The sequence below is a fragment of the Molothrus aeneus genome, chromosome Z (assembly GCF_037042795.1).
Source record: "Molothrus aeneus isolate 106 chromosome Z, BPBGC_Maene_1.0, whole genome shotgun sequence".
Taxonomy (NCBI): domain Eukaryota; kingdom Metazoa; phylum Chordata; class Aves; order Passeriformes; family Icteridae; genus Molothrus; species Molothrus aeneus.
In genome coordinates this window covers 2207446-2235326 of record NC_089680.1, presented here as the reverse complement: position 1 = coordinate 2235326, position 27881 = coordinate 2207446, and the positions used below count along the sequence as shown (strand labels likewise).

Sequence of the window (27881 nt, the reverse complement as noted above, 5' to 3'; positions counted from 1 at the left end):
AGCCCTAGGTGTGCCATAAGTGATTCAGGCTCTCATTAGCCCTAATTAGATAATTGTTAGAATGATTTCTCTGTTATTCATGCAGCCTGTACCACTGAGCACCAGCCCATCGATAGACTGACAGGTGTTCCCTGCAAAGAAATGGTGTTTTTTCCCAGGGTGGAATGATCCTGCAGGGATCACTGTGCCCCTCACAACCCTCCAGGGTCTTACCCAGCTGCTGCAGCCCCTTGGGCTGTTCTTACATAAAGCCCTGCAATTCACCACAGCAGCACTTCAGAGGCTTTCAGCGCCCCCAAATATCTTTTTTATATTCTTTGTTCACTACTTCTTTCCCCCCAAATTTGGTAATTCTTCAGCCTTCTCCTCCAGCAATGTCCCAAGTTGCTTTCCCATCAGAGGAGGGTGAGTGTGCTCCATCCAAGATGAGACTTAGTTCCCTTCCAATCCATAAGAAGAAGGCAAGCAGGAATCATAAAAAGGGGCAAGTTTTGGGGCAGTTTTCTTAGCCCCAGAACTTCAATGCCTGACTTGATGTCGATTACAGGCTCGTTGCAGATGGCTCAGTGATTTAAAAGCACTTGCCTGGGACTACAGATCCCGTTCCCAAAATACTCAGGGTTGACCTTGGCAAAGTCTCTTAGGCTGGAACTTTTCTTGCCTGCAAACAGACCTCTAAAAGCTCAGCCACCAGGCTCCCTCTGCAGCCAGTGGAAAAAGAGAGGCAGAACACCCTTTTTTTTTTTTCCTTTTTCACAATTCAGCTAGGTATGTTAGGAAAAAGAGATACCAGTCACTCTCTGGAGATATTAACGTCTCCCTACAGAGAGGAATTGACTGGAAAGGGGTCTCATATGACGACATTGCCCTTGACCCCTGACAGTTAAATGATGTGAGCAAGACAAGAATTTTAAAAATACACAGGTCCCACATCTCCATTTCAGAGGGAATTGAGCTATGCAGCCTTGTAAGTACAGGGTTTAGGAGCTCTGAAGTCATGTTTCTGCTTTGTAAAACCCCCAAGTAATTTTTCCTGGTGGGGTTTAAAATAAGCATAAGCTTTTCATATGCTGTGATGACTTAGACACAGCCCCTTGGCATTTATTCTCCCTGCTGGTAACAGCTGTACTGCACAGCTCATGGAGGTTACTGTTCACCGCAAAGGGACCACTCACCTTTCTTTAATAATGCATCCCAAAAAAACTTCAGGACCGTAAGGCATATACCAGTCTTCCTTACATGGATCCAGAGCAGCTCGCTGAGCCCACCTCAGCCCTTGAAATCCTTTGGAAAACACTTCAGGGAGAACATGAGCAAATAAACAAAGCAGACAAAATGGAATAGGATCACAGAAGCATAGAATTGTTTAAGCTGGAAAAGCACTCTAAGATCATCAAGTCCAACAATAACCCAGCACTGCCAAGGCCACCTCTAACCCATGTCCCCAAGTGCCACATTCACACAGCTTTTGATCACTTCTAGGGATGATGATTCCACCACTGCCCTGGGCAGCCTGTTCCAGTGTTCAACAGAGAGTTATCTCTGTTAGCAGATCAATGGCTAAATATGGCTGTGAACCTCTGTGACAGCCAGGTGCTGGCCTGGCATTGCTCTGGAATCTCTTCCCTGCTTGTGCTGCTGACTTCAGACCCCATGTCCTTCCCAAAAATTATTGGGTGCCTCACTAGAGCACCCAGGTTGAGCTCTCCATGGGAATAGCAGGAAGTTTATTTTGGCAGCCCTGGGTTCAGATGCCCTGACTTCCATCTGAAGGCACCCAAAGCGACACCCAAGAAAACTGTACATCTTACAAAGCCCCACTGCACATGGGATGTAACCAGGCACAAATATTTTCCAGTAGAATCTGGTCTCTTCCTGCCTCAGAGGGATGTAAATTCACAATATCTAACCACTGCAAATTCCCCCAGCTTAGAGGACACATGGGAAGAGAAGGGGAATTCCAGCTCAGTGTTCCCTACATCAAAGTCTTCCTGGCTAACCACAAGGAATAGCCAAAAAAGGCATCCACCAAGGATGCTTTAAACTGAAACCAGGAACTGGACTCAACTTCTGGACAGAATGAATTTACAAACCAGAAAACAAAGCGGGATAGTAAAACCAACCCCTCTTTTTTCTTTTGCTCCTTGTTTGTTCCTGCACTGAGCACAGCTTTGCAGAACCTCAAAACCTCCTTGTTAACAACTCCATGAAACAGCCCCTGGGCAAGGGCTGGAGCCCCTCTGCTCTGGAGCCAGCCTGGCACAGCTGGGGCTGTTGAGCTGCACAAGAGAAGCTCCAGGGACACCTCAGAGCCCCTGCCAGGGCCCCAAGGGGCTCCGGGAGAGCTGCACAGGGACTGGGGACAAGGCATGGAGGGACAGGACAAGGGGGAATGGTTTTAAACTAAAACGGGAGATTTAGGTTAAATGTAAGGAAGAAAGTCTTGGCTGTGAGACTGTGGAACAGGTTGCCCCGAGCTGTGGCTGCGCCATCCCTTGGCAGTGTCCAAGGCCAGTTTGGAAGGGGCTTGGAGCAACCTGGGCTAGTGGAAGGTGTCCCTGCCCATGGCAGGGGGTGGAATGGGACGGGCTTCTAGGTCCCTTCCCACCTAGATCAATCTCCAATTATCTGATTCAAGGTTTGCAGGTGTCTATTCCTTGCACAACCACAGTATTTTTTTAGACCATTTAATACCTTCTATAGTGTTATAGAATACAATAATCCTCCCCCGTTTGCCTCCAACAAACCGAGTGACGCCCAGGTTTTGTTAATACGGTTCCACACAACAGCCTCTCTTGCCGGTGCAGCCCTGCCCAGGCTGACGCCGACGGTGAAGGTCACCCCAAGAAGTGCCATGGGGAAGAGCTGCCGGCAGAGAGAGCCAGAGCGCTGGGAACAGGCGCCGCGCATCGCGTGTGCCGGGCTGCGCCCAGCATCGGGCTGCCAGGGGCTGCGGGGAAACCAGCTTTCCTTTCTCAAGGACCTTCTTCTGAGGGCGTTTAGAGCCGGAGCTGTCTCTGCCGTCTTCCCGTCAGTGCAGAGCAGCCTTTCCTGCAGCCGAGCATCCCTCCCTGCTGCTGCTCCAGGCTGCCACGCCGACAGCCAGCCCCGCCGCGCCACCCGGCAGCAGGCTCCCACCGGAAGATGGTGCCCATATTCCACAAAACAGGGGGCAAGCCCTTCATACAGCACTGTCCGCTTTGGGGCAACACCAGGAGGAAACCCAGCCACACCATACCAAAATCACCAGAGCAAATCCCACAGCTGATGCCAGGCTCCCTCAGGCAGCAGGGATGCAATTTTGAGGGTGTGACCTGCAGCGTAGCTCACCGGGCTACAGTGCAGTGTATTTATGTATTTTTTTTTCTTTCATGTTCATTGGTAATAGATTTTTAATGAGCAAAGCCTCACAACTGTAATTGGAAAATTAATAAACCCCTACTCCTGCTGAATATTCACCTGCTAACTAAGCATGCAGCCCTGAGCCAATGCTCTTGTCCTCGTCAAAAGCCACATGTGGGTGCTGATTTCTGTGCAATGCTTTGATGCTACCCCAGGTTGCTCTTGCTGGTCTATCAAAGGCAGATGTGGGATGAGGAGTATCATAGATACCTGGTGATACACAAAAGCACCAACTCACAACATCAAAAAGGACACACACTTCAGCCTCTCCTCTTGTATTTTCTTGTCCCCTACTCTCTGCTGCTGTTCTGGCAATTTGCATTGCTTGCTTCCAGCTCACTGCTGGACAAACTTCAGCAGGCTCCCCTCTCAGCACCTGCCGCAGTAGCTACACTCAGCCAAGCATGGTCAGCACACAGGTGCTTCTCAGTCTCTTGGCAGATGTCACGTCTCATGTCCAGCCAGCAGCTTGCCACAGGCTGCATCAGGAGCTGGAGTGAGGGTGGGATGCTGCAAGGCACCCATGCCATGTCTCTCTTTCCCCCTGCAGCTCTGTGTGTGTGCCACAGCCCCACAGCAGCAGCAGGGCACTGCCTGGTCCCCATCCCTGAGAGGAGACACCACTGCAGCACATACCACTCCCAGCTGTGGATCTGGCAGATCTCTTCTCCATAAACATCCCATCTTTTATAAAAGATATCACCACTGGGTTCCAATTGTTGTCAGAGCCCAACCCAAAATATTTTTCTAACACATTGTCTCTGTGATTTACAGTTACCCTTTATCATCACCCAAAAGGGGATGGAGCTTGGAGAGATCGTTGTGACTGAAGATTCCAATGAGAGGGAGCTGTACAACAAGGAGATGTCAAGAGCCCAGGACCTGCTGTGGAGAAGTGGAAACTGGATCCACCATAGTTTTGGGTATCTCACAGGAGAAATGAATGAATATGGAGAGTGGATGAAAAGTAAGGAGAAGGATGTGTTTGGGGATATCCATATCACCATCAGTACTTCCAGTGAAATGTGTTTCACCCCTGAGGCAGAGCAGAAGCAGCACGGTCCAAACTCATTGCAAGCTCTGGCCTTTTAATTATATCACTCTCAGGAAGACAATCTCACTGTATCCTCTGGCCATCACCATGTCAGCAGGCAAAATTTGGCACAGTCCTGAGATGTCTTTCACACTCAGTTACATGTCATTAGCATCAGGTCTCACATAGCAGTGCCAGAATCACACAGCAGGGCTGGGGGTTGAGTCTCCTGCCTTGGATTAGCCACTGTCTCTCATCCATCTGTGGGCTGATGATGGGGAATTGCCTCCTGATAAAGGCAGAGGCTCTTGAGTTCCCCGCCTTGGGGGAGCAATAAGCACTGAGAGGGTGTTACAATGCCGTAAGATAGAAGCCAGGACTGATCTCAAAGGTTCACTGTCCAGACAGGAGCAATGCATGAGCAGACAGTCCAAGATACCCATAATTACTGGGGATTGAGAGGCTGTGTAAGACTGTGGGTCCTCTGTCAAGGCTAAGGTTGTTAGCAGTACACCTCCAGCAATGGGAGAGAAAAAGGAGGCATCCATTTATGGCCAGGCCAGTGTTATCCCCAGACACAGGGGAATATCTCCTCCTGCTTTCTCTTTACTCCAGTGGTACATGCTTTGTCAACAACTTTTCTTATTCAGTGTTCTGGAAAGCTTTGGCCGCTGTCCTCTGTTATCTTTGAACTTTTACAGCTAATACTTGTGTCTGAGACTAAGTGTATTGCTGATACCTGTTGCATAGCTCAACACCAAATATTAAGATTAGCTCAGACAAGCCTGGTCATTTTCCTCTAAGGAACTCCTTCCTCCTCCTTGTTCTGCCTCCTCAACCCTGCCTGAAAGGAATTCCTAGGAATAAGTTATTGCCCATATTCAGAAAATACCCTAAGACCTTAAGCTGCATCTAATGAACAATCAAATTAAGATGACTAAATCTTGAAGATAAATCTTGAAGATAAAAGCTGCATATGGACATTGTGTGAACATCTGAACATCTTGTACATGGAAGTAGCTCCCCTTTCCCATCCATTCTCCTTGCATCATCCTTTAATAACACCCAGCAGTTTAGAAATGGTTGCAGTTTTCCCAGAAGAGAGGCAGAGTAAAAACTCAAGTCAATTTTCAGTAGGAGAACAAGCAGCAAAATGTTATTGCAGTGCCTTCATCCCACATTCCCCCTGCACTCACCTGAGGTATCTGTGCTTGGTGTCTGTTTACTCTGTCCATGTTCAATAACCTTCTCCAAAGAGCAATAACTCTTTGTCCTCTGGAAATGCCTCTTTGCCCTGAGTACTGTCCAACCTATAATTACTGATTTCTAATTTAGGTTCTTCAGCTCTCAAAATACTTTTTAGTAACCTTTGACCCCCATCTGCTATATACACCATACCTTCATGCTCAAGGTTACTGATTTTCTTCCTAAAACAGCAAAATAATTTCCTTTCCTGTATTTCCCTATATAGATACAAAGTATTTTCAGAGTCCCCCTCTGCATTTGAATTATACACCAAAAAGAGTCTGTCTCATTATTGATTTTACAGCAGAATCTAAAGTGATCTACTATGCAAATAATCCTTTGACTATTCTCTGACAACCATAAATAAGTCACTTGTGTGTTTGTCCCTCCATAAATTTTATAGAAGTGCCCAGTTCATCCCTCTTAATTCTCAAGTGCCAGATAATACGCAAAGACAACAATCAATCAGAGACCTGTTTTACAGAAATGTTAATATTTCACCTCTGTTCTATGCCCAGAAAGGGGCTGCAAAGATTGTGCTTTGCTAAAATGATGCCTTTCCAACAGTGTTTTGTCTTGATCTCGTCCAGGCAAGCCCTTAATGGTTCAGCTGGTGGACTGGATCTTGCGAGGGACCTCTCAGGTGATGTTTGTCAACAACCCTCTCAGTGGACTGATCATTTTAGTGGGGCTTTTCATCCAGAGCCCCTGGTGGATGCTCACGGGCTGCACTGGAACCACTGTGTCCACATTAACTGCGCTGGCCCTCAGCCAGGACAGGTAGGTGGCACCTCGTGTCCTCATGCACTTAATAAAAATTGATGGTTGTGATATTATTTGGAGCTCGCTGATGGGTCACTGCGCCTTGTTAGAGACAGAATACTCAGGTGAAGACAGAGTTGTGCCCAAGAGTTGTCCCTGTGGCTGTCTGTCTTCCTGAAAACACACAGTTCTTTCTCCCTGATAGCCGTCCTCAAACTATGTAGATCCTTTGAGTCACAAGGATTCCCCCTCCATCATCCAGCAGTCCCCAAACTTCCCCCCTCCCACACACCAGTGCAAGGCAGTACATGAGTAATCTCACTGCTTTTTCACAAGGGCAGGACACTTACAAATTGCATTTCTGCAGGCCCCAGAGATGGGCTGCCTTCAGCAAAGCTTTCTGCCTCGCAATTGTTTCCACGGCAGGTCGTCCATCGCGGCTGGGCTGCACGGCTACAATGGGATCCTGGTGGGCCTGCTCATGGCCGTCTACTCTGACAAGGGGGACTACTACTGGTGGCTTCTGCCTGCCGTGGCTGTGATTTCCATGGCCTGGTAAGTGCCACTGCTCCTCATGCCTTCTGAAGGCTGACTTAGAACAGAGACTAGGCAGAGCTAAAGAAAAAAGCAGGGATTTATTAGAAGGCCTCAATGGATACACCTCAGGCAGCAAAAGAGCCCAGCCAGTGCTACACCCCAGGTGAACCCAAAATGGTCACAAAATGGATGACCAGTCATGGGTTCTCACAGTTTTATAAGTTTTGGTCCATTTGCATGTTGAAGTTAATTGTCCAAGGCCCATCTTTCTTGCTTTTCTCTCTTCAGCCCACTTGTTTATGCTCTTGGGCCTGGAATTTGGATCATTTGTCCTTGGTCCCCAGCTAGAGAAGGAATTGTTTTGTCTCCCTGGTCAGTGAAGAGAGCTAATTGTCCCCTAATATGAAGCTCAGAAGTACACACTAAAGAAGTACAGGATCTGAAAATAAAAGCTAAAACCTGAGGCATCACTCCTCCTAGGGACAATTCCCAAAGGATGGGTCTGGCTAAAAGCAGCTCAGGCGCATTGAGGGCCCCGCTGCCCTGCGCCAGTGACTCCAGACTTGATGGCACTGAAGGATTGTGTTTGTCACCTCACAGAGCTCGTGAGGGACATGGTAGGAGTTGAGGGCACAGAAACACTGATTGTAGCACACAGGCAAAGCAGCCCCACCCCAGGCCTCTGAAAATGGCCCTCAGCAGCAGGACACACACAGGATGGAGGTCATTGCACCCAACACCGCAAGGCTTCTTCCTCATCCAGGCCCTGAATCAACCCTGTGCTCATCTTGGGGCTGAATTCAATATTCTCCTTCTCGGATGTGCAACCAGTCATGAGCAGAATTAATTCCTCCAAATAGCTCCAAAGGACAGGCTATGTGCTTCCAGGATTAAATTTTGCCTTTTTTGAATATGGATCTGAACAGCACTGCAGAATCTGTTTAACAGCCTTAACTGAAATTAATTTAATAGTACATTTTATCACTGTAAGCAGTAAGATGCAAACCATTATTGGATTTTCACTGCTTTTAAGATCAGATTTGTTTTATATTTTATTTCTTTAGTCATTCTCAGCAAAGGTCATTTTATAACAATCTCTCAAAACCCAGGACATGTTGCAAGAATGTTTACTTTGTCTCATCTGCCAGAATTCCTTGAGGCCTTTTGTTCAAAATTTTCTTCATTGTTTAGTTCACAAGTCTTGAGGGCAGAGCTGAAATATTTTAAAATCAGACACTTCAGTGATTTTTTTTAACCGATACTTTGACTTTCAGCTTTAGAAGTCAGCATTTATTTAACTATTTCCTTTTTTCCTGACAAGATGTGTAAGTGACAGAAGCTTTGTATTTCAGCACAGAAATTAGGACACCATTTTCACTGAAGTACTGATTTATTTTTTTTCCCTACAGCTGCAAGCAAGAAAATCTGTAAACTCCTTTGGGAACCAAACTTGTCAAAAAAAGAATAGGCTTCATCTGAGATTACACAGGGAGAACAAAGCATTTTTCCCACTGATAGTACAGCAGGACACAAGATGTTGCTATTGAAATGTCAAATAACTTGGATGGAGTTGTTTTTTATTATAACCAGCTTAATGACCTTCTAGGGCTCAAATCCAGTTCCTTGAAAAACTTAAAGTCTTTAAATTGATTTTTTATAAACTGCAATGTTCACTGCTAGTTGGAGTAGACCATAAGAGCTATTCAGCTCACCTGTAGCAGAAGAGCTCAGCTGGAAGGAGAACACTGGCCATTTGCACAAAGGACTGGCCATTTCTTCTCTTCCTTGAACTTTCTGGGACGCATAAAAATCAGATATTACCTTGCCAATATGCTCCCATATAGTCCTTCCTGTAGGAAACACACTTCAAGTGGAAATCAGAGAGTCTGGAAATGTCCTGAGGAAAGCAGATCAAAGATTATATCCTAGGTTCTACAAACAAGAACTTTGGGAAAGGCCATGGTATTTCAAGGTTTATATGGTTTTTGTGTTTTGACTTAAGGTTGAGTCTCACCCCAAATACTTTACATGCTAAAAATATTCAATCAAGCTACTTAAAAATAAGTCTCAGTTTTCAGGAAACTGTGTATGATTTCAGATGATACCTAAGCAGCACAAAATTACATCAGTCAGGGTCTGAGTGAAGTCTGGTACCAACACCTTGCCCAGCTCTGCTACAGTGATGATTTCATCTTGCACTCTGTTGGGCCTCAGAGTCCCTAAAAATAGTGTCCAGCATAGTAAATATTGTTATCTTTCTTAATGGAAGATTTTCCACTGCCTTTGATCACTTCTTCTGCTTTATTTCTCTTCCAGACCCATCTCATGATACCCTTCAAACTGTTTAAACAAGAACAAAACAAAAATGGCCAAAAAAAAGCAAATTGGATAATTTCTAATTCCCTCCTGCCTCCTCTAGACAGCAGCTTTTTTAGACCATCTAAAGTTCTCCCCAGTTCTTCACGTGACATTCCTAAAATTTCCTTTACTGCTTTTTATTCAAATTTTCAACTGAATAGTAAGTCAGATTGCCTGTCTCTGTCCATGCTCAAATCCTGTATTGGATGCATACATGGATGGGACATTATTTTCTTCAGAAAGACAAACAACTTTCGACAACTCTTTGTTTGATGCAGATTAAGGTATTAAGGTATTATTATTAAGATATTCACCACCTGGCATTGTTACAAGGAACTGTATTGGCCTTTATTTGCCAAAGTTATCATTTTGTGACCAAAGAGGCAGGCTGTCTCACCACTATAAATTGTGATGAGCAAGTTATAATTCTATTTCTTCTCCTTTTCTTAGCCCAGTTCTGTCCAGTGCTTTGGGATCCATCTTCAGCAAATGGGACCTTCCTGTTTTCACTCTGCCCTTCAACATTGTGGTGACCCTGTACCTAGCTGCTACAGGACACTACAACCCCTTCTTCCCCACAACCCTCATCAAACCCATAGCTGCAGTGCCCAATATCACCTGGTCTGACATCAATGTGCCACTGGTAAGCTTCACACCAACAGGTTTATGGTATTTCAGTGAGAAGGTGAGCATGAAGGCCTTCTCCTCTGGGTGATGCTTTTATGTGGGTCAAAATTCACAGAAGGACAGGGGTTGGTTCAGTGCCACAGAATCCCTAGGGACAGTCCTGGTTCATCCAGCAGAAAGGCTGGTGGAGCCTCAGGAAGCAGAGAACCTGAGCCTCTCATTCCCCTCAAACTTGGCTTGGCCCAAAACTAGTCTTGAGTGTACATCCAGCACACATCTGGATATGAACTCCTCCTGTCCAGGTTAAAAAAAACATCAGCAACACTGTCAGTGGCAATATGAAAATTCAGAGGAAACATCAGGATTTCAAAGTGACAGAAACTCATTTATATCCAGTCGCCTCATGTCTAGATCTAGCTTTGGAGGGTCACCTTCCCAGAGGAGAACAGGGTACCAGATCCAGAGGGTTGTGGTCAATGGCTTAGGGTCCCAGGGGGTCCCTCAGGGGTCCATCTGGGCACCAGTGTTATTGAATATCTTCATTAATGACACACACAGAGGGATCCAGGGCACCCTCAGCAGATTTGCAGATGGCACCAGGCTGAGAGGTGCAGCTGACACACCTGGAGGATGGGATGGCATCCAGAGGGACCTGGACAGGCTGCAGGAGTGGCCCAGGGGAATCTCATGAGGTTTAACACGGCCGAGTGCCGGAGCTGCACCTGGGCCAGGGCAGCCCCTGGGATCAACCCAGGCTGGGGCTGAGCAGAGGGAGCAGCCCTGGGAGAAGGAGCTGGGGGTGCTGTGGGTGAGAGCTGGACCTGCCCCAGCCTGAACCCCCCTGCCCTGGGCTGAGCCCCAGCGTGGGCAGCAGGGCAGGGGGGATCCTGCCCCTGTGCCCCTGGGCTCAGGTGAGAGCCCACCTGCAGAGCTGCCCCAGCCCTGGCTCCAGCAGCACAAGGAGCTGGAGCTGCTAGAGGGAGACCAGAGGAGGCAGCAAGGTGATCAGAGGGATGGAGCACATCTTTTATAAGAAAAGGCTTGGAGAACTGGGTTTATTCAGCCTGGAAAATAAGGCGAGATGATCTAAGGTCCCTTCCAATTCAAACCATTCTGAGATTCTATGAAGTGCTCAGACTCCAACTCAGAGCCAGGGTTTCTTCCTTCCCTTTTCAGCCAATATCTTGGACAGAACATCTGCTGTGTCCCTCAGGGCATAGACAGACAATAAATAACAAGCCCTTTTCTGCCATCTGCTGCAGCTCTTACAATCCATCCCAGTTGGGATTGGTCAAGTGTATGGTTGTGGAAACCCCTGGACTGGAGGGATTTTTCTTGTGGCTCTGCTCATCTCCTCGCCACTGATTTGTTTGCATGCTGCAATTGGATCAGCTGTGGGGATGTTTGCAGGTAAGAAATACTGACCAAATTATTTTTTTCAATCAAGAGATCTTGATCCAAGCCAGATTATGTCCAGACTTTAAAGTTGCTTCAGCTTGGCTGTAGTTGGGACAACACTCTCATTCTTTCAAACTGTCTCTTAATTTGAAAGCTCTTAGCAAAGGTCACAGAACAGAGTGCAGGCAAGAACAGAAGCAGGTTTTCTTTAAAATTTGCATTTTTTGTTAGATTTGTAACTCAGACAGGTAGTTTGTTCCACCTTACTTAACTCTCTAGCCACTGGATGTGATAAATCCCATGGAGATCATAAGGAAATCTGGAGAAAGACTTTCAGAACTGATTTCTTGCTATCACAATTGCTTTAAATGATGACCACAAGCAAAGGTCTGCCCCAGAACTAACCAGCCAAGGAAGAGAAACAGACTTTTCTGGGATGCAGTTTGCTCAGCCCTGCTGTGGATTTGTCAAAATACCAAAATGAATGCCACTAAAAATGTCCTGTCTCTCTACTAACCAGAAAAACAATATTGAGAGACATGAAGCAGACTCTAGAGGTTAGATAACATTATGCCACTTAAGAGACCAATTTTAATAAATACAGATGACAGAATAAGTGCAGTCTGATTCCTTGGAAAAGGCAGTGATCCAAAAATTTCTCTGTGCTCTGAAGCACTTTATACATGATGTAGCTATCTTATATTCAGGATTTTAAACAAAACTGTCCACAATTTGTATGGCTAAGAGCATATGGCAGGTCTTGTAGAGGCATGACATTTAATCTAGAAGGGAAAGGTCAGGGGAAAGTTTCTGGGACAAGCATGGTGAAAAAACAGAGGACAGATGAGGACAATATAGAAGGAAATGCATTAATATTGCCAGTGGTCTGTGCACTACATATTGAACTCTCCTTTTCACTGGTACTCCTGAAGCCTGTGAGAAATCCTGCAGAAGTTTCTGAGAGGTCAAATTTGGGGCAGACCCCCCAGCTCCCATCCATCCCCATGGAGAATGCACAGGTGAAGTGACCACCTCTTGTAACTAGGCCATATCTCACAAAGGTCACTAGGAAAAAATGGAAAACTCTGCTTGTTCCCACAAAAGACATGCAGTTGTGCCTCTGATATTCAAAATTAGGGTAAATATGAGCTGTAAACAGTGTGTGTGTGAGCACAGCTTCCTGCCAGGAGGACACCCAGGTGAGAAGGTTTTCCCACACTCTGGCTGGATCCTCTGCCTGTGTGTGTGGATACAACACACTCAGCGAATACACAGGAAGTTTTGTCTGAAATAAACCTTTGAGACTGGGCCAAATTCCACTGCAGGGACATTATCAGAGCTCCAAAATAACAAGCCTCCTTTGACACCCTCCTTTTCCTGCGTGTGCATGTGTGAGAACAGACAAACCCACCTTGATGTTATGAGGAAGAGATGACAGATCCCTCCTGCATGTTCCTCTCATACCTGAGCTCACAGCCTTGCCTTTGTCCTGCAGCTCTGAGCATTGCATCCCCCTTTGACAGCATCTACCTTGGCTTACACAACTACAACTGTGCCCTGGCCTGCATTGCTATCGGGGGCATGTTCTACGCCCTGACCTGGCAGACACATTTGCTCTCACTTGCCTGTGGTGAGTATCTTTTACATAAAGGGAAGGCAAAAATTTGGGCAGCTTATGAGGAGCTGTCTTGGTTTGAAAAGACAGGTGTCCTCTAAGGAAGCCAGGAGCCTCCCTGGAAGTGGAAAATGCAAACTCTCTCCCTCCAAATTATTATAATTTTGAAATTAAGGGGCTCTCAGGCAAAGATATGGGAGTAGGAGTAACAGTTCTTCATTAGGAAAAAAATAAAAATTAAAAGAAAAATAAAAATAAAATGCAGTAATACAAAACAACACTGACAAAGTCAGAATAGGACCTGTCCCCCTGTGTGTCAGGGGGGTGTAACAGCCCCATTCCATGGTGGCTCAGCCCTCCTGCAGTGCCCGCTGTGGTCCTGCTGGAGCAGGGATCCTGCACAAGGGGGGAGTTTTCCTCTGAAGCTCCAGGGTCCTGTAGGTGGGCCTGGTCTTCCTCTGGGAATGCAGTGGGCAGAGGCTGCTGTGGTGCTCCAAACCTCAGATTATATCCAGGTAGGAATGCTTGGCTCCTCCCCCTGGGCAGAGCATCTCCCCATGGGATGATGGAATTTTATCAGCTATGCAGGGACACTCATTGGCCCATTAACAGAAGATATTTTCAGGAGGCAGGATTGGTTGTGGAAGAGATTAAAAAAAACCTGCCCCACCTGGTTTTGACAGGTGGCCCAATTAATTGCCCCACCTCTAACAGCTGGTGATAGAATACACACCCCCAGCCACATCTTGCATTTCCAGCCTAAGACAGGAGCACAGGTTTAGAGCCAGTCATCACTCTGTCTGTCCTAAATCACTCTGTCTGTCCCAAAAAATAGGTACTGTGCAAGACCCGTTTCTCTGGTAGCATCAGCATTGGGCTTGATTGTATGAATACAGAGGGAAAAGTGTTAGACCCTGATAATATGGAAACATCTAGAAAGGGTGGAAGTACTATTTGTGGCATGAGCTCAAGTTAATCCATGAGCATGTTTAACCAGTTAGCAACTCAACAGATTCATAGAAGCAGCCTTTTCCTGATTATACATGTATCACTGGGGGAAATGTGTCATAAGAAGGGAGCTGTTGCACCAGGTCAGTTTAAAACCCATCCGCCCAAAGACCCCACATCCAACAGCAGCCAAAACCAGGCACTATGGGAACAGTCGGAGAAATTTTCCAGTTACGACATTCCTGTGAAGATATGCCCAGGCTACAATTATCTTTATCTCAGTGTCCTGAGCACAGTTTCTGGATTTCTCAGTAGCTTTTCCTTCCTTAATTTAACACTTGGGTGCCTGACCTTGCCTCCTGTTCTGTCATCCTGGTGCAAAGAGACCCTTTGGTAACTGGTTGTGGTATGAAGCCACGGGGCAGAGAATTTCTGAAGTCCAGCCCTGCTGGAGAATTTCAGCAATTCCCACTGCATGTGGGTCAGGTATTGCCAGATAAAAAGAAATTAAAGATAAAAGAAATATACGATTGCTTCATCTTGACAAAACCGTGTTCTTCATTCACCATCCATCTCTACAGAGAAGATAGGACAAAATGCAGTCACAGAATCATTTGTGTTGGAAAATACCTCCAAGAACATCAAGTCCAACTGTGTTCCCAGCACTGCCAAGGCCACCACTAGCCAATGTCCCCAAGTGCCACATCTACACAGCTGCTAATCCCTCCAGGGATGGGAACTCCACCACTGCCCTGGGCAGCTGTGCCAGGGCTGGACAACCCTTTCTGTGAAGAAATTTTTCCCTAATATTCAACCTAGATCTTCCTTGGTGAGACTTTAGGCCATTTTCTCTTGGGACATTTCAACTGATTGCTGAACTCCAGCAATGATCCTCACATTAGGTACCAGGAAGGATATTTTGCTGTGCTTTTGGACGTTGTTTGGTTGTTTGGTTGGTTTTTTTTTCCTTTGGGTTTTTTTTTTTTGGTGGTTTGGTTGTTGTTTTTTTATTTTTGTTTGTTTTGTTTTGTTGGGTTTTTTTTTTTTGAGAATTGAGAATTGAACAATGTTTTCCTCATCCTGAGCTCTCTTTGGTCTTCTCTTCTCAGCATTATTTTGTGCCTACTCCGGAGCAGCTCTTGCTAATGCACTCTCTGTGGTAAGTGTGGGGTTTTCTGTTTTACCTGAGGTTTTTTTCTTATTTTTTTAACTGCATCTTGATTTGTTCAAATATAACATTAAGGAAATGCCTCAAAATTCTCCATGTCAGCTTTGACAACACTGAAATGAGAATGCTGCAGCCAGCTGGCAGGTCTTGTACAAACCCTGTGTCAGCTGAATTGTGCCCCTGAAGACTTTATATCTGATAATAAGATTTCAAAGACCTTTGGAGCATGTTATCCACAACAGGGCTCAACAGGGCTGTGCATGTATATGTGAATTACAGCAACAGCATATGGTTTGAGATTAAATACTTAGTTGAATATTATCTTTCAGCAATTCCAAATGATCTAAATTTTCATTTTCTTCATTCAAGGTCTTTCTCCAACACTGCCCACAGATACTATTGATGTTTGAACTGGGTATGAGAACTAAAATGAGGGGGAGACTGGTCTCTTAAGTACAAAGTTATTATATTTGGACAAATCAAGAAAGGAGTGAAGACAGAAATGCCAGACTCTGCTTCTTCTTTAAGATCTAAGAGATTAAAGCAAAACCATATTTTAATTAAATTGATTTACTAACTTAAAAGAAAAAAAATATTAGAACTAGCAGCTTCATGCACTGAACATTTTCATCTGGCACCCTCTCAGTACTATGTAGGTCCCCACATATGGGCTGCTTTAAGCACACCTGCTTTTGGGAGGCATCAGGAAAAAGGACATCCACGTTTTGTCCCCATGGTCTTGCTTTTGGAAGACCTCAATTCAGGTCCAGAGGTGGGAGAACAGAGAGGGCTGAGGGTTGGATGTGATGCCAGCATCATATTGTCATTGGGGAGAGGAAATATGCGTGAATAGTACTCTCCATACATATTTTACGGGACAGAGAGGGTAGAATTTAGCTCTTCTGTTAGAGAATTCAAGTGTCCATGTGTGAGCTGGGTGTCCTGGCTTTCATTGAAGTGATCAGATCTCTGGAGCCTGATTCAGTTGTTTCAATGCTGGTGCCAGGTTCCATCCACTGGTATTGAAGCTGCATCTCTGACAGGACTGAGGTCTGCAGTGTCAGGTGCTTTGTGCAGCCCCAGCCCTCCAGCTGAAAAGCAGACCTTTGTGTGGCCAGCTGAATTGGCATTTGGTGCCCACTGTGTCTTCAGGGAATCCAAGGCCCTCCCAGCTTCCCACATGGAAGAGTTTAGCCACAGGCAGGCATAAGCACAGAGACCAAAAATGGTACCAAAGTGGTGTTTGTGTGTGTTGTGTCCCCCTGCCAGCTCGGGCTGCCAGTGTGCACCTGGCCCTTCTGCCTCTCGGCGCTCCTCTTCCTGCTGATCACCTCCCAGAACCCAGCCATCTACAAAATGCCCCTCTGCCAAGTCACCCACCCAGAAGCCAACCGGATCTACTACCTGAGGATGAGGAGGAGGGCCTCAGAGAGCAGGAGGGAAGAGCAGAAGCGAAGGGAGCAGAAACCCTCTGACGGCTCAGGAATTAACAGTGGGGGCACCCCCCTGTGCATCCCCAAGAGCCGCCACGCTCACTGATTGCAGGTACCCACCACTCTGCAGCCTGGGGGCTGACTGGGGGCAGCTTCTCAGACATCACCCAGGCACAGCACAGCCACAAACACCACTTTAGCCAGCAGTATGCAGGCTGGGGATTCAGCATTCCACACTGGAGAAATCACGGTTTGCCCTTGAGCTAAGCTTTCCGAAAAGCACTCAGGTAACATAATAACAGCTGCCTTATCCATCCACTGGCTGTTAACTTGAAAGTCACCTCTTATCAATAATAATTATAAGAATAGGCAGAAGAACATTAAAGCTGACAAGAGGCTGCATTTAATTTCAGAGGTGTAATTTAACAAAATAAATATGCTGAGAAGGCATTGGTGTCTAATAATAATAAATAATGTAAGAACTAAGTCAAGAGCTACACTTCAAATTAAGAGCATGTATATTTGAAAGTGAAATAAACAGACTGTTCTCTTCCTTTCTTGTGTGCCGTCAATGTCTAACCCATTTAATACCTCTTAACAGCTACAACACACACAGGTAAATATTCTTACAGAGTACATCCTGTAGCACTTCTGTTGCCATCTCCTGCCTCCTCATTAAGTGCCAAGGCAATGAATATATATGCTTTAATCAGTCTAGAAGAGCGACTAGCTAGCAGTGATCAAACATTCTTCTTTTCCTTGAATAATTTTCTGTCTTGCAAATTGAAGATCTCTCTCTCCTGCTGATTGCAGGATGGCAAGTCTGAATCCCTACACACATCCACTGGGAAATAAAAAACTCCATATAAAGAATGGGATAAACATTTACTGCTGGTCGCAGTTCTTTCTCTCCCTTTCATAGAGGAGCAAATCCTTTCCATTAGACCATGAGAAATTAACAAGTCAAAGGTTACCACTGCCACTTTATGCCTCCTCAAAATCCTTACAGCAGGGAAGCTCCAACAGCCCTAAGGAGGATTTTCTCAGGAACCTTTGCCAAAACCTCTGTGAAGAAGGCCTGACAGAAAGGCTTCCACACTCTAAAGTTGTTTTACCAGGTCAGTTTAAAATCACAGACCCAAGGGATGTGAAAATTTAAAATCCAAAGGGATTATGCAACCACAAACACGCAGACCAGAAGATGTCCTCTCTGCCTCACGATGAGGGACTGCTTTGCAGATCCATGCGAGTATTTCTGAACAGGTGGGATCCCACCTCCAAAAACCACTTTTTAAAAAGGTGAGCCTGGGTAGTGCTCATGGGATTATTTGTGCCTTAATCACCTAAATCCAGCAGCACCAGCATCTGCCACCCCTCTAAATGTCCCACAGAACAGCATCCAAGAATGAATTCATCCTGGAAGACAAAAAAACATTTTTGGTTTATGTTCAGATGTTTGGGTTTTTTTAAACAAGGGAGGCCATTCCAGGAATTCTGGTAATATTTAGGTCCTACTTCCTCCCTTCTTTTCCAAGACATCCTTTGAGCCATGATATCAGCAAACTAATGCTAGCACCAAAGCAGTCTCCTGAGATCACTGCAAACTGCAAGATCGGGAACATCCCCCTGTTGCTGCTGCTGTAGAGAGAGACAAAGAGAGGCAGAATAACACAAGAGGTGACACACAACTGTCTGAAGACCTTCTCTCTACAGCAGTCAATGAAATATGAAGCACACAGAAACTAGGAGAGCTTATTCATGAACAGTTTAATTTAGCTCATGCACAGCATTAGAGAAATATTTGAATACTAGAAATGCAAGGTTACTGGGAAAATTACTGCAAAATAATGCTTTTCTTCACCATACATGTGAAGAAAAACCACAATTGCAGTTAGTTATGCCAAACATATTGTTTGTTTTCCTAAAAATAACAGTGAAGCCCAGGCACAATATGGCTATTGGAAAGGATTTGTCATCTAAGTGCCACTGCAGGCATTAATTCCTCAGCCACAAGAAAATCCATCCTAAAATCAATTAGTAAAGCAATTTCTAGAGCTGAAGCCTTCCATAAAAAATAGAGTATAAACAGCTTTTTTAAGTCTCTAGCTAATCAAAAGATTTGAGTAACTATAGCCAGTACTAATAATTCTTGAAAACAGGCAAGACAAATCAAGTGTCTCCTGCAAGGGAACAGCAGACAATAAAAGCACTAACTGAAGCTATCAGTGGTAGCCCAGCAGTCTGATACCTAGAGAGTTCTATAAAAATTTTCATTAAGAGAGAAAAAATGTACAGTGTTCAGTGGGACTAATAATTTTGCGACAGCTCCCAGAGGTCTAACATAAAACAAATACGACCATTAAAGGAGAAAAAAAGTTTCTTCTGCAGTTAGAGTCATCATTCCACCCAGCTCACCTCCACCTTAAACAGCATTAAATAAATGTTCCTATACAAACCAACACCTGGCCTAGCCATAGCACATGAAAAAACCAACCTCCTAAAAATTTGCCTTAAAAACTTAAAAAGCAGAATAAACTTAGCAAAGTGAAGGAATTGCAAGAGAACTTCCCAGTGAATTAAGACAGTTCTAAGTGGAGCTCAATGTAAAAAATAGTAAATACACTATGCAGTTCCAAGAAAAATGCTTACTTTATTCCTTCAAATATCATTTTTCAAACTCTTGCATTTGCTTCATACCCCCTAAAAGGAAAAAAAAAAAAAGGAAACTTTGCTCTGTGAGAGGAAGTTCTCAACTCTTCTCCCATAGACATATGTTCTTCTGTTAGTAAGACCAGTCAGAGAACTCAGAGAAAAAGCTGGGGCAAGCCATTTAGATGTCTTGGCTTGAGCATTGGTGGCTCCAGGATGACTGACCTGGTAATGACCCCTCATGAGTAATTAGCAAAGCTGCACGGAGGGAAGGTGGAGGGAAGGGATTTGCTTTCCCCGTGGACATTTGCAGCAGAGGTCAGAGCCACACTGCCACCTGCACTGCAGCATCCTCATTGCTGGAGCACAAAGTTTCCCTCCTGATTCACAGAAGGACAGAATCCTTCAGGCTGGAGAAGCCCTCTAAGATCCTCAACTCCAACCATTCCCCCAGCACTGCTAAACTTGCCAGTAGCTCATGTTCCCCAAATGCCACACCCACAAAGCATTTAAATCCTTCCAGGGATGGGGGCTCCATCACTGCCTTGGGCAGCTGTGCCAGGGTTTGACAGCCCTTTCCATAATGAATTTTTTCCTGATCTCCACTCTAAAACTGGTTTCCATCATCTGATCTTCTTTGAGACCTAATCTGTCTTCCAAAAATCTCTGCTCTGCAGAACCACTCAGCCAGAAATCAGGTAGAGACTTCCTGTCTTTGGAGAAAACAAAAAAATCAGGGGTGAAGAGCTGATGGGAAGAGCAGCACAGAAGGAGACCACAACAGGAGGTGGTGGCACCAGGGAGGTGCAGACCTGGAAAACCCAGTGCTGTGCTTCCAAACAGTGATGGGGAGAAGTGGCTGCATCACTGCTTGGCACTCACAGGCCAGCAAAGCACAGTGGGTTAAAGTCTGATGAACAGATTTCCCTGTTGGACTCTACTCTCAAGCAACCAGAGCGGCTTTGATGAGCCTGGGCCCTACCCCTTGCTCCACTCAACATTGCTGTGAACTTAAAATAAATATTTTCCTTTTCTTCAGCCTTTCTGCAATGTGACACCTTTTCTTCCCATACCTGCAAGCAATCAGTGCAGACCTGCACTGATTCAGGAGCCTGAAATCATCAGATACAGGAGAGGGTGCATTTCTCCCCAGCACCTAGGTTGCTGGCACAGGGAGCCAGCCTGCATCCCAGCAGGCAGCAGAATATACCAGGAAGGGCTCTGTATTCCAGAGGGGCAGTCAAGCAACATGGGGCCTTCCTATAAGCTGAAAAACCCAAAACTTCAAAACTTATCAGAATAAGATAATTCCTAAAAATATCCAGCTGCTGGGGAGTTGCTGTGTGCTCTGTCCATGCCAGACATCTCCAGTCTGCAAAGACAGACATCTTGTCCAACACTGCAGAATTATTTAGGTTTTCTGTAGATCACATTTGCCAGGGTTGCAGAAATATCCCCACTCTGAGGGGGAAACCTGTTTGCTGAATGCTTTCCCTCACTCTCTCTTCCTCTACATCAGTTTTAATTTGGGAGATGGAAGCAGTTCAAACAGGAAACAAGCCCTTGATTGCAGCTGATTTTACAGTTCTCAGGGGGCTTTTACAGATTCCTACTGCTGTTGCCACAGCTGGAATTCACACATCCCAGTGGTGGGATAAGACATGGGAAGGCTGCGTGGGAAGCAAAGGTTTCTCCCACCACATTTTGCCCAGCAATGAGCTTGGGTATCTCTGACTTGTCATTCAGCAGCTCCTGAGTGCACTCAGTAACCTCTGTGCACTCAAGAGCTTAAAGTCTCATGGAGCTGCATCCTCACATCCACCTCCAGGGGCAGCTTTTTGCATAGACAGCTGAGGCAGACACAAATCCCTGCTCCCAAAATGTGCATCTTCACACAGCACAGCAGGGTTGAAGCACCAAGTGTGTGCAGAAGCCCTTCCAAAAGCATCCAGCTACATCACCACGCAAAATGCACAGTTGTTGGGGCTGTTTAGCACATCCCAGCCCCTGCAAATTAAGGTGTGCTGTGCGCTGAATTGCAAAGAGCATCCTTGACCTGTGCCCAGGATGGTCTGGAGTATTTTTCCCCCGGCACACTTTGTCCTGTAGCTGGCACTGCTTTTCCACACTTCCTTCATTTCAGCCAAGTGCTGACAGGTCCATTGCTCTGTCTTCCAAAAATCTCTACTCTGCAGAACCACTCAGCCAGAAATCAGGTATAGACTTCCTGTCTTTGGAGAAAACAAAAAAATCAGAGGTGATGACAAACTGTCAGCCAGCAATGCTTTCTTGCTGTTGCCAAGTGAGCTTAATTCACTTGTGCAAATTAAATCACATTTAGGACATTTACCTTCACAGAAACTGAGTTACCGAATAGATATGACTTTTTTTTTCTTTTCCTACCCCAAAATGTGAAATCTTTTGCAAACAGATTTTTACCTGTTTGTGCTTGTGCATGAAAATGTCACTTTGTAGCACTGCTTGCAAAATCCCGTAACCACCCACAGCCAGAGTAACTCTCCCTCTATCCATTGCACTGACTATTAATTTTCACTTGTTCCTACTGTCTGATGCTTCATTTCTGGATGCTACCAGTCCTCTTTCTCTTGTTGATCAGCAACCCATGCTGTGTACAGCATCTTCCACTTTTAGTAAGAACTACTTGGCAAGAAAGTAGTAATCACTGGGATTTATAGGCTGGAAGAGTTTCTTGCTGGAAAAATTATTGCATTCTGCTCTATGTTAAGGCCTAACACATATATTCCTACAACACACAGCTTTGTGAGAAGGAATTATTTCCTTGGAAGCAGCCATACCCTGGGTGAGCCTCACTGCCCTGCCATCAGGGCAAGGGAAGCAGAAGGGGCAGGGAAGTTTATTAAGCTGAGAGTGGATGCAGGGAAGTGAATTGACTCTCAAATTGCAATAGTAAATGAAGAAGCAGAGAAACATTTTGCCTTGTGTCATAAAAAGAGGTAAGTCTGGCCAGTTCTGTTAGTTCTAACAGGATCCTGCTGTCTTGAGGTAGGTTTAGAAAAAGAGCCTTTTTGAATTTGGGCTTTTCCTTGGAGCCAGGAGAGCAGGAGAAAGGTTTGAAGCTGAAACTTAGAATTATTTCAGTTTCAGTGTCCCATCTTTTCTGAAATACAGCAACACAGTCAACCTCAGGCCTTCAAACCCCTCCAGTATTTCAGACTGATTCAATATAATGGTTGGATTCAATCATCTCAAAGCTCTTCTCTGAACAACTGTTCTATAATGCTGTGATTCTAAAGTGGATGATCCAGTCTGCCATGCTAGAGATGACCAGAGAAACAGCCTTGGAGGTTCAGACTCAGGCATGAACCAGAGAGCTTTTCTCCCTCTCAGCTCCTGAGTCCCAGGACTTGCTACTCAATCTCATCACCACAGACAGCCAGACAAGACTGGAGAAATGTCCATTGCTCCAGGAAAAATTATCCAGCTGACTGGAAAAGGGAAAGGGACACAAAGCCAAACAAGGGGAACCAGCCAGAACAACGCACTGGACTTTTCTTTGACCTGTATTTCACTGGGTTTCATTACACACATGACTGTTTGGTCCTTCCTGGAGCCTCAGACACATTTCCTGAGCTGGACACCATGGGAATCTTGGCACTGGTGAATGGGATGGTGCCAGGGGGCAGCTCCTCATCACCAACCTGCTGGACCACCACTGCAGTCTTTGGCATGTGGTGGCCTTGGAAGGGCCTTGGTGCCTTTCCAAACCATTCCCCCCTCCCACTAGCAGCAACATTTTGAATAAATACCTTGAAAAACTTGCAGCTGAAACAGAGGAGTTGTTTTGTAGCCCAGGACTCAGAGCACCAGCCTGCAAGAGGAGAGTCTGCACCTCTCTCTGAAGTTGCCACTTATTTTGCCATGGCAGAGCAGAGCTTTTTTACACACTGCTGTAGCTATGGGACAGCTACAACCTGCTCTTCACAGATTCCTGCCCCACTCCTTTCCCAGGATACGGAGACTGCCACTCCTAATCAATAAGCTGGTTTCCAGGTATCATTTATGCACCCTTGGAGCTGCATGGACTGAGAAGGTGAGCCATGAGAGCATGTCCAGGTGGACAGAAAGGACAGTGGGTCTCCAGAGCATGAAGGAAGAGGAGATAAGTGCATCATTAAGATGCATTAGGAGAACTGAAAATTTTGGGACCATTCATCATTAAGAGCAGTGCACAGAGCAGCAGATAGAGCACACAGAGTTTGGACTGTGCCAGGGCAAGGGAACTGCTGTTTGTGAGTCCTCTGAAACTGGAGATGTGAATATTTGCTGCGATTCCCACAGCTGCACATGTGGCTGTGCTGGAGTCACACCACGAGAGGGAGACGGACACTGGAGCAGAGCACGGTCTGTACCCAGCCCCATCCCACTGCCCGCAGGGGAATGTCAAACAGCAGCTTTCTCTAGAGAGTTTTACAGGCCAAAATGCAGGGATAGAAGCTTCCCATTCCCATTTGGCTGTTGGCTTTGTATCAACCCAAAACTATTGCTCTTAGCAAACAAGTCCAAGATTGTGACAGACCCTGTGGTGCTCTGTGCTGAAACAGATTTTTCCACTCTTTACTCACTCCTAAAAACAAGATGATGAAAAGCAAAGTGGCCACAGATGTTGGTGGGGGCTGACCTGCTCCTCAAGCCTGTGGGACAGGACAGATCATAGCTGGCCAGAGCAGCCGTGTCCTCAGCCAGGACATGGGCTCTCTCTCACTCCTGCCACACTTCCATTACCACTGCCAGCTCTCCACACACCTCAGAAGAACCACAGACTGGCAGCACTTCTGGAAGTGAAACATTAGGTTTGCCAGCCCAGGTGAGCTGCAAAAGTCCCTTACCTCCCTGTAGCAAATTTGGAGCATCACCTTATTTTGACACCCTGTCCCATAACATCCTCACAGACAAGTTAAAGGAGTATGGGCTAAATAAATGTGAAGAAAGTTGGATTGAAAATTGGGCTCAAAGTGTTATAATTAGTGGCACAAATTACACGTAGAGCCCAGTCATTAGTGGTGCAAGCCAGGCATAATAAGTTTACTTCTTAATTAAAGATCAGTATGTTGGAGCACCCTCAGCAAATTTGGGGAAGGCACAAAACTGGAAGTAGAGTTGGGTATACCAGAGGGCTGTGTTGGCATCCGGAGGTCATCAACAGGCTGGGAAAAATGGGTTGACAAGAACCCCTTCAAGTTCCCGAAGAAGTGTGGAGTCCCACATCTGGGGAGGAACAATTCCATCCATACATGCTGGTGGCCCTCCAGCTGGAAAGCAGCAAAAGAAGAGGCCTGGAGGGTCCTGGTGGTCACCAAGGTGACCACAGTGCAGCAAGGTGTCCTTGCAGCAAGAAAGCCAGTCTCTCTGTGGGCTGCATTAGGAGGAATTCTGTCAGCGTTTCCAGGGAAGGGATCCCTCCCTTTCCCTCCCAAAGACTGGTCATGTATCACATATCCACCCCCCAGCCTGGCAAAAGCAGACCAAGACTTGGGGTTTAGCCACCTGCAAAGCTCTATAAATGGATTTACACCGTTTTAAAGCACTTGTTGGAGTCCAGGAGCTGATGCAGCTCCCTGAGCAGGCCTATTCCCATCGGTAAAAGTCAAGTCAAGGAGTGCAGCCAAAAACAGCAGTAAAAGCCAATCTGCTACCAAGTGGTTTTAATGCACCACTTCAAGGCCACTTAGGCTTGAGAAAGGAGTGAAGCCAAAGTGTGTGAAGCTGAATTAGGGCCATTAGAATCTTTCCTGGCACAGCTGACCAGTTCAAGCTTTGTACCCAGCTGATGCAGCCAGGCAGCTCCTGCCGGGCGAGCTAAACCAGTCAGGGATCATTCAGCTTTTTTCTGGTGCTGTGTCTGGTTGAGATCCAGTGGTGACATGGTTCTCACCACGTCCAGCATTGGTCTTGGTCCAAGGTGTCTCTTCTCAGAGACACCTTCCCAGAGAGCACACAAGAACATCAAGCATCTTCTCCAGCAGAGAGCTGGTGAGATAAGTCACAGATTTAGACCTCCTAAATCACACAGAGCTTAGCTGTCAGACACCAACACCAGCTGCTTTGTCCTCAGCACCAAGTGGTCTTCACACATGCCTAAAATCAATAGGAAACTCTCTAGTCCCCTGTGTCACCTGCATGATCAATTTGCACACATTTACCTCATCTCCCAGAGCTGGTGGCCCACTCCCAGGCAGGTGGTAAGTGACAGCTACATGACAAACGCGCACATCTCAATCCTTTTGCCTAGGAATGGCCATTGCAAGTTCAGTTTTCCCACGTTGAACCCCAAAGGATACCTACATCACTTACAGCACTGGAGGTTAGTGCTGGGCACCAGAACTGGCACTGAGTCACACCTGGGTTTTCTATCATTCCCACCTTTCTACACCAGTCCTATACAGGGGGAATCTCAGCCCTCGGGCAACCAGGAAGGTTTTCCTAGGGCACACAGCTGCAGGGAGGCATTCCTGCATCCACCTCTCCAGCAGCTGGCTGCACCTGGGATCCAGAGATCCCCGTCACATGGCACTGGAGGCTTTCCCTGCTCTCCATCCCAGAGCAGGCTCTGCCAGGGGCCTCACTCCCATCAGCAGGCTGTGATCCTGTTACTGATTAACCAGCTCTGATAATCCGAACAATGCTCCACTCCAAGATATCCATCACTGACCCGCCAGCCACTGGCTTCTTTGTGTGTCGCTCCAACCTGTCAAGCAGCTCATTAAGGCACCAGAATCAGACAGAGCAGTCCTGAATCTGGCTCCTTTGTACGGGTGGTGACAGCACAGGTGGGAGTGGCTTCGTGCTGACAGAGAGCAGTCGAGATCAGGTATTAGGAAGAGATTGTGAGGGTGGGGAGGCTCTGGCACAGTCCCTGCCTGTGGCTGCCCCATCCCTGGAAGTGTTCCAGGCTGGGCTGGGCAGGGATTGCAGCAACCTGGGATAGTGGAAGGTGTCCCTGCTCAAGGCAGGGGGTGGAATGAGATGGGCTTTAAAGTCTCTTCCAACCCAAAACATTCTGGGATTCTGTAACCAACCCAAATTCTCATTTCCCGTTCCCAGGAACTCACCCAGAATTTCCTATTTCCCTCCCCTACTCCCAGTTTCCAGAATTCCGCGTTTTCCATTCCCAGGAAGTCACCCGGAATTCCACATTTCCCATTCCCATTCCCAGTTAAATCCTCATTTCTCCCTCTCCATTCCCAGTAACTCCTTCAGATTCCCGTGTTTCTCACTCCCATTCCCAGTAACATCCTCTTGTTTCCCACTCCCATTCCCAATAACTCACCTGGAATTCCTCATTTCCCATCTCCTCACCCTGGAATGGGAAAAGCTCGGTTGGCCAGAGCATGCTGCTAATTTGGACAAGGCTGTGGGTTCATTCCCTCTATGGGCCTTTTACTTCAGAGCTGGATTCGATGATTCTTGTGGGTCCCCTCCAACTCAGAATATTCTGGGAATCCGTGATTCCCTGGAGGGAATAAATACCCTACAGATCAACCCAGGAGTGAGCCCTGCCTGCCCCATGTGCTGCACGCCTTGGAGGGAGAGCTGAAGAGATGTTGCTTGAAATAATTTGAAGCCAGGCCTGGACATCCCTGGAATGTGAGAGGTGTGAAGATCAAAATTCAGTCTGAACACACTCCTTGTGTGTGAGGGTCTGCCATCCAAATCACCCAATGCATATCCCTTCTTTGGACATGCAAGGATTCATTTCACCAGTCAGAAAGCAAAGGCAGCCTGAGGAGAAATTAATGGAAAAGGGAAAATATGTTAACTGCACTAGAGTGAGGCAGCTTCCCCTGCAAAATTTCATGTTCTGCTGGGTGCAAAGGCGTAGGATGGCAGTGTCTGGCTCACTCACAGGGGCTGCTGCCTGTTTGATCAGAGGAAGGCTAGCTCTTGCAGCAATGCTAAGCTGACAGCTTATATCAGATGCCCTCCTCTGAGGGGGGAAAAAAAACCAGTCTGCTGTTAAAAACACCTCCATCAAAAGAGATGCACCCTGGGAATGAGTGCAGGGACAATAACACCCCTCCAGCTCATGTGCTCGCCGAGGCTGTTTCCACAGGGCTGGGGGAAGCAAAGTCACAAAGCTCGATGGGTTCTGCTTTAACAATAAACCATTCTCTCCAGCACGCAGCTCAATTTGCAAGGTTGCTTCTCTCAGCCATCACTGTGAAAGAGTCCTAAAGAGAATTCTACAATGGATTAAATTAGCCTATAAGGTCCCTTAAGTTCACCATCTTCTTCTCTGCCCTTTCTCCTGCATTACTATTCAAGACTTCCCTCTCCAGCCTCTTCTCTGTCACTTGCAGCACTTTCACAGCCCTATAAACCTCTCAAATATGCAACACTTCTGATATTTCAGATTCCTCCAGTGAGATGGGGAGGATAGGTTTAAAAAAAAAAAAAAAGGAAAAGAAAGAAAAAGAAAGAAAAATACCCCTTGAATTTCTCAAATAATATATAAAAGCAATTAAACATTGGAAGGTCACCCGGTCTTCCACTGCATTTCATTAACAGAACAGTGCTTCTGAAAGGTACCCAGAAAGAGGAAAACTTGATAGGCTGCCGAACACAAAATGCTGTGTTGCACATTCCCAGGTCAGAATTTTGATAGGGAAGGATGCTAAGTTGCATTGGATAAGGAAGATAATGCTGAGGATGAGCTTGAGGTCAACC

At 46.1% G+C, this 27881-nt stretch overlaps 1 protein-coding gene across 1 annotated transcript; it reads left to right on the top strand.

Annotated features, from left to right (window-relative positions):
- Positions 1-4203: 4203 nt before the first annotated feature.
- On the top strand, positions 4204-16632 carry LOC136568746 (urea transporter 2-like). Its single transcript, XM_066568918.1, has 8 exons — positions 4204-4369; positions 6271-6460; positions 6869-6997; positions 9788-9980; positions 11227-11374; positions 12858-12992; positions 15035-15084; positions 16363-16632. Exons 1-8 carry the CDS (start codon positions 4204-4206, stop codon positions 16630-16632), a joined length of 1281 nt encoding a protein of 426 aa, XP_066425015.1.
- Positions 16633-27881: the final 11249 nt, after the last annotated feature.

What these genes read in the sequence shown, in the direction of transcription:
- LOC136568746 (XM_066568918.1), top strand. Translation starts at nt 4,204, where the DNA reads ATGGAGCTTGGAGAGATCGTTGTGACTGAAGATTCCAATGAGAGGGAG. An exon ending in CTGACATCAATGTGCCACTG is followed by an intron (nt 9,981 to 11,226) that starts GTAAGCTTCACA and finishes CATCTGCTGCAG; the next exon opens with CTCTTACAATCCATCCCAGT. An exon ending in TTTGCTCTCACTTGCCTGTG is followed by an intron (nt 12,993 to 15,034) that starts GTGAGTATCTTT and finishes TTCTCTTCTCAG; the next exon opens with CATTATTTTGTGCCTACTCC.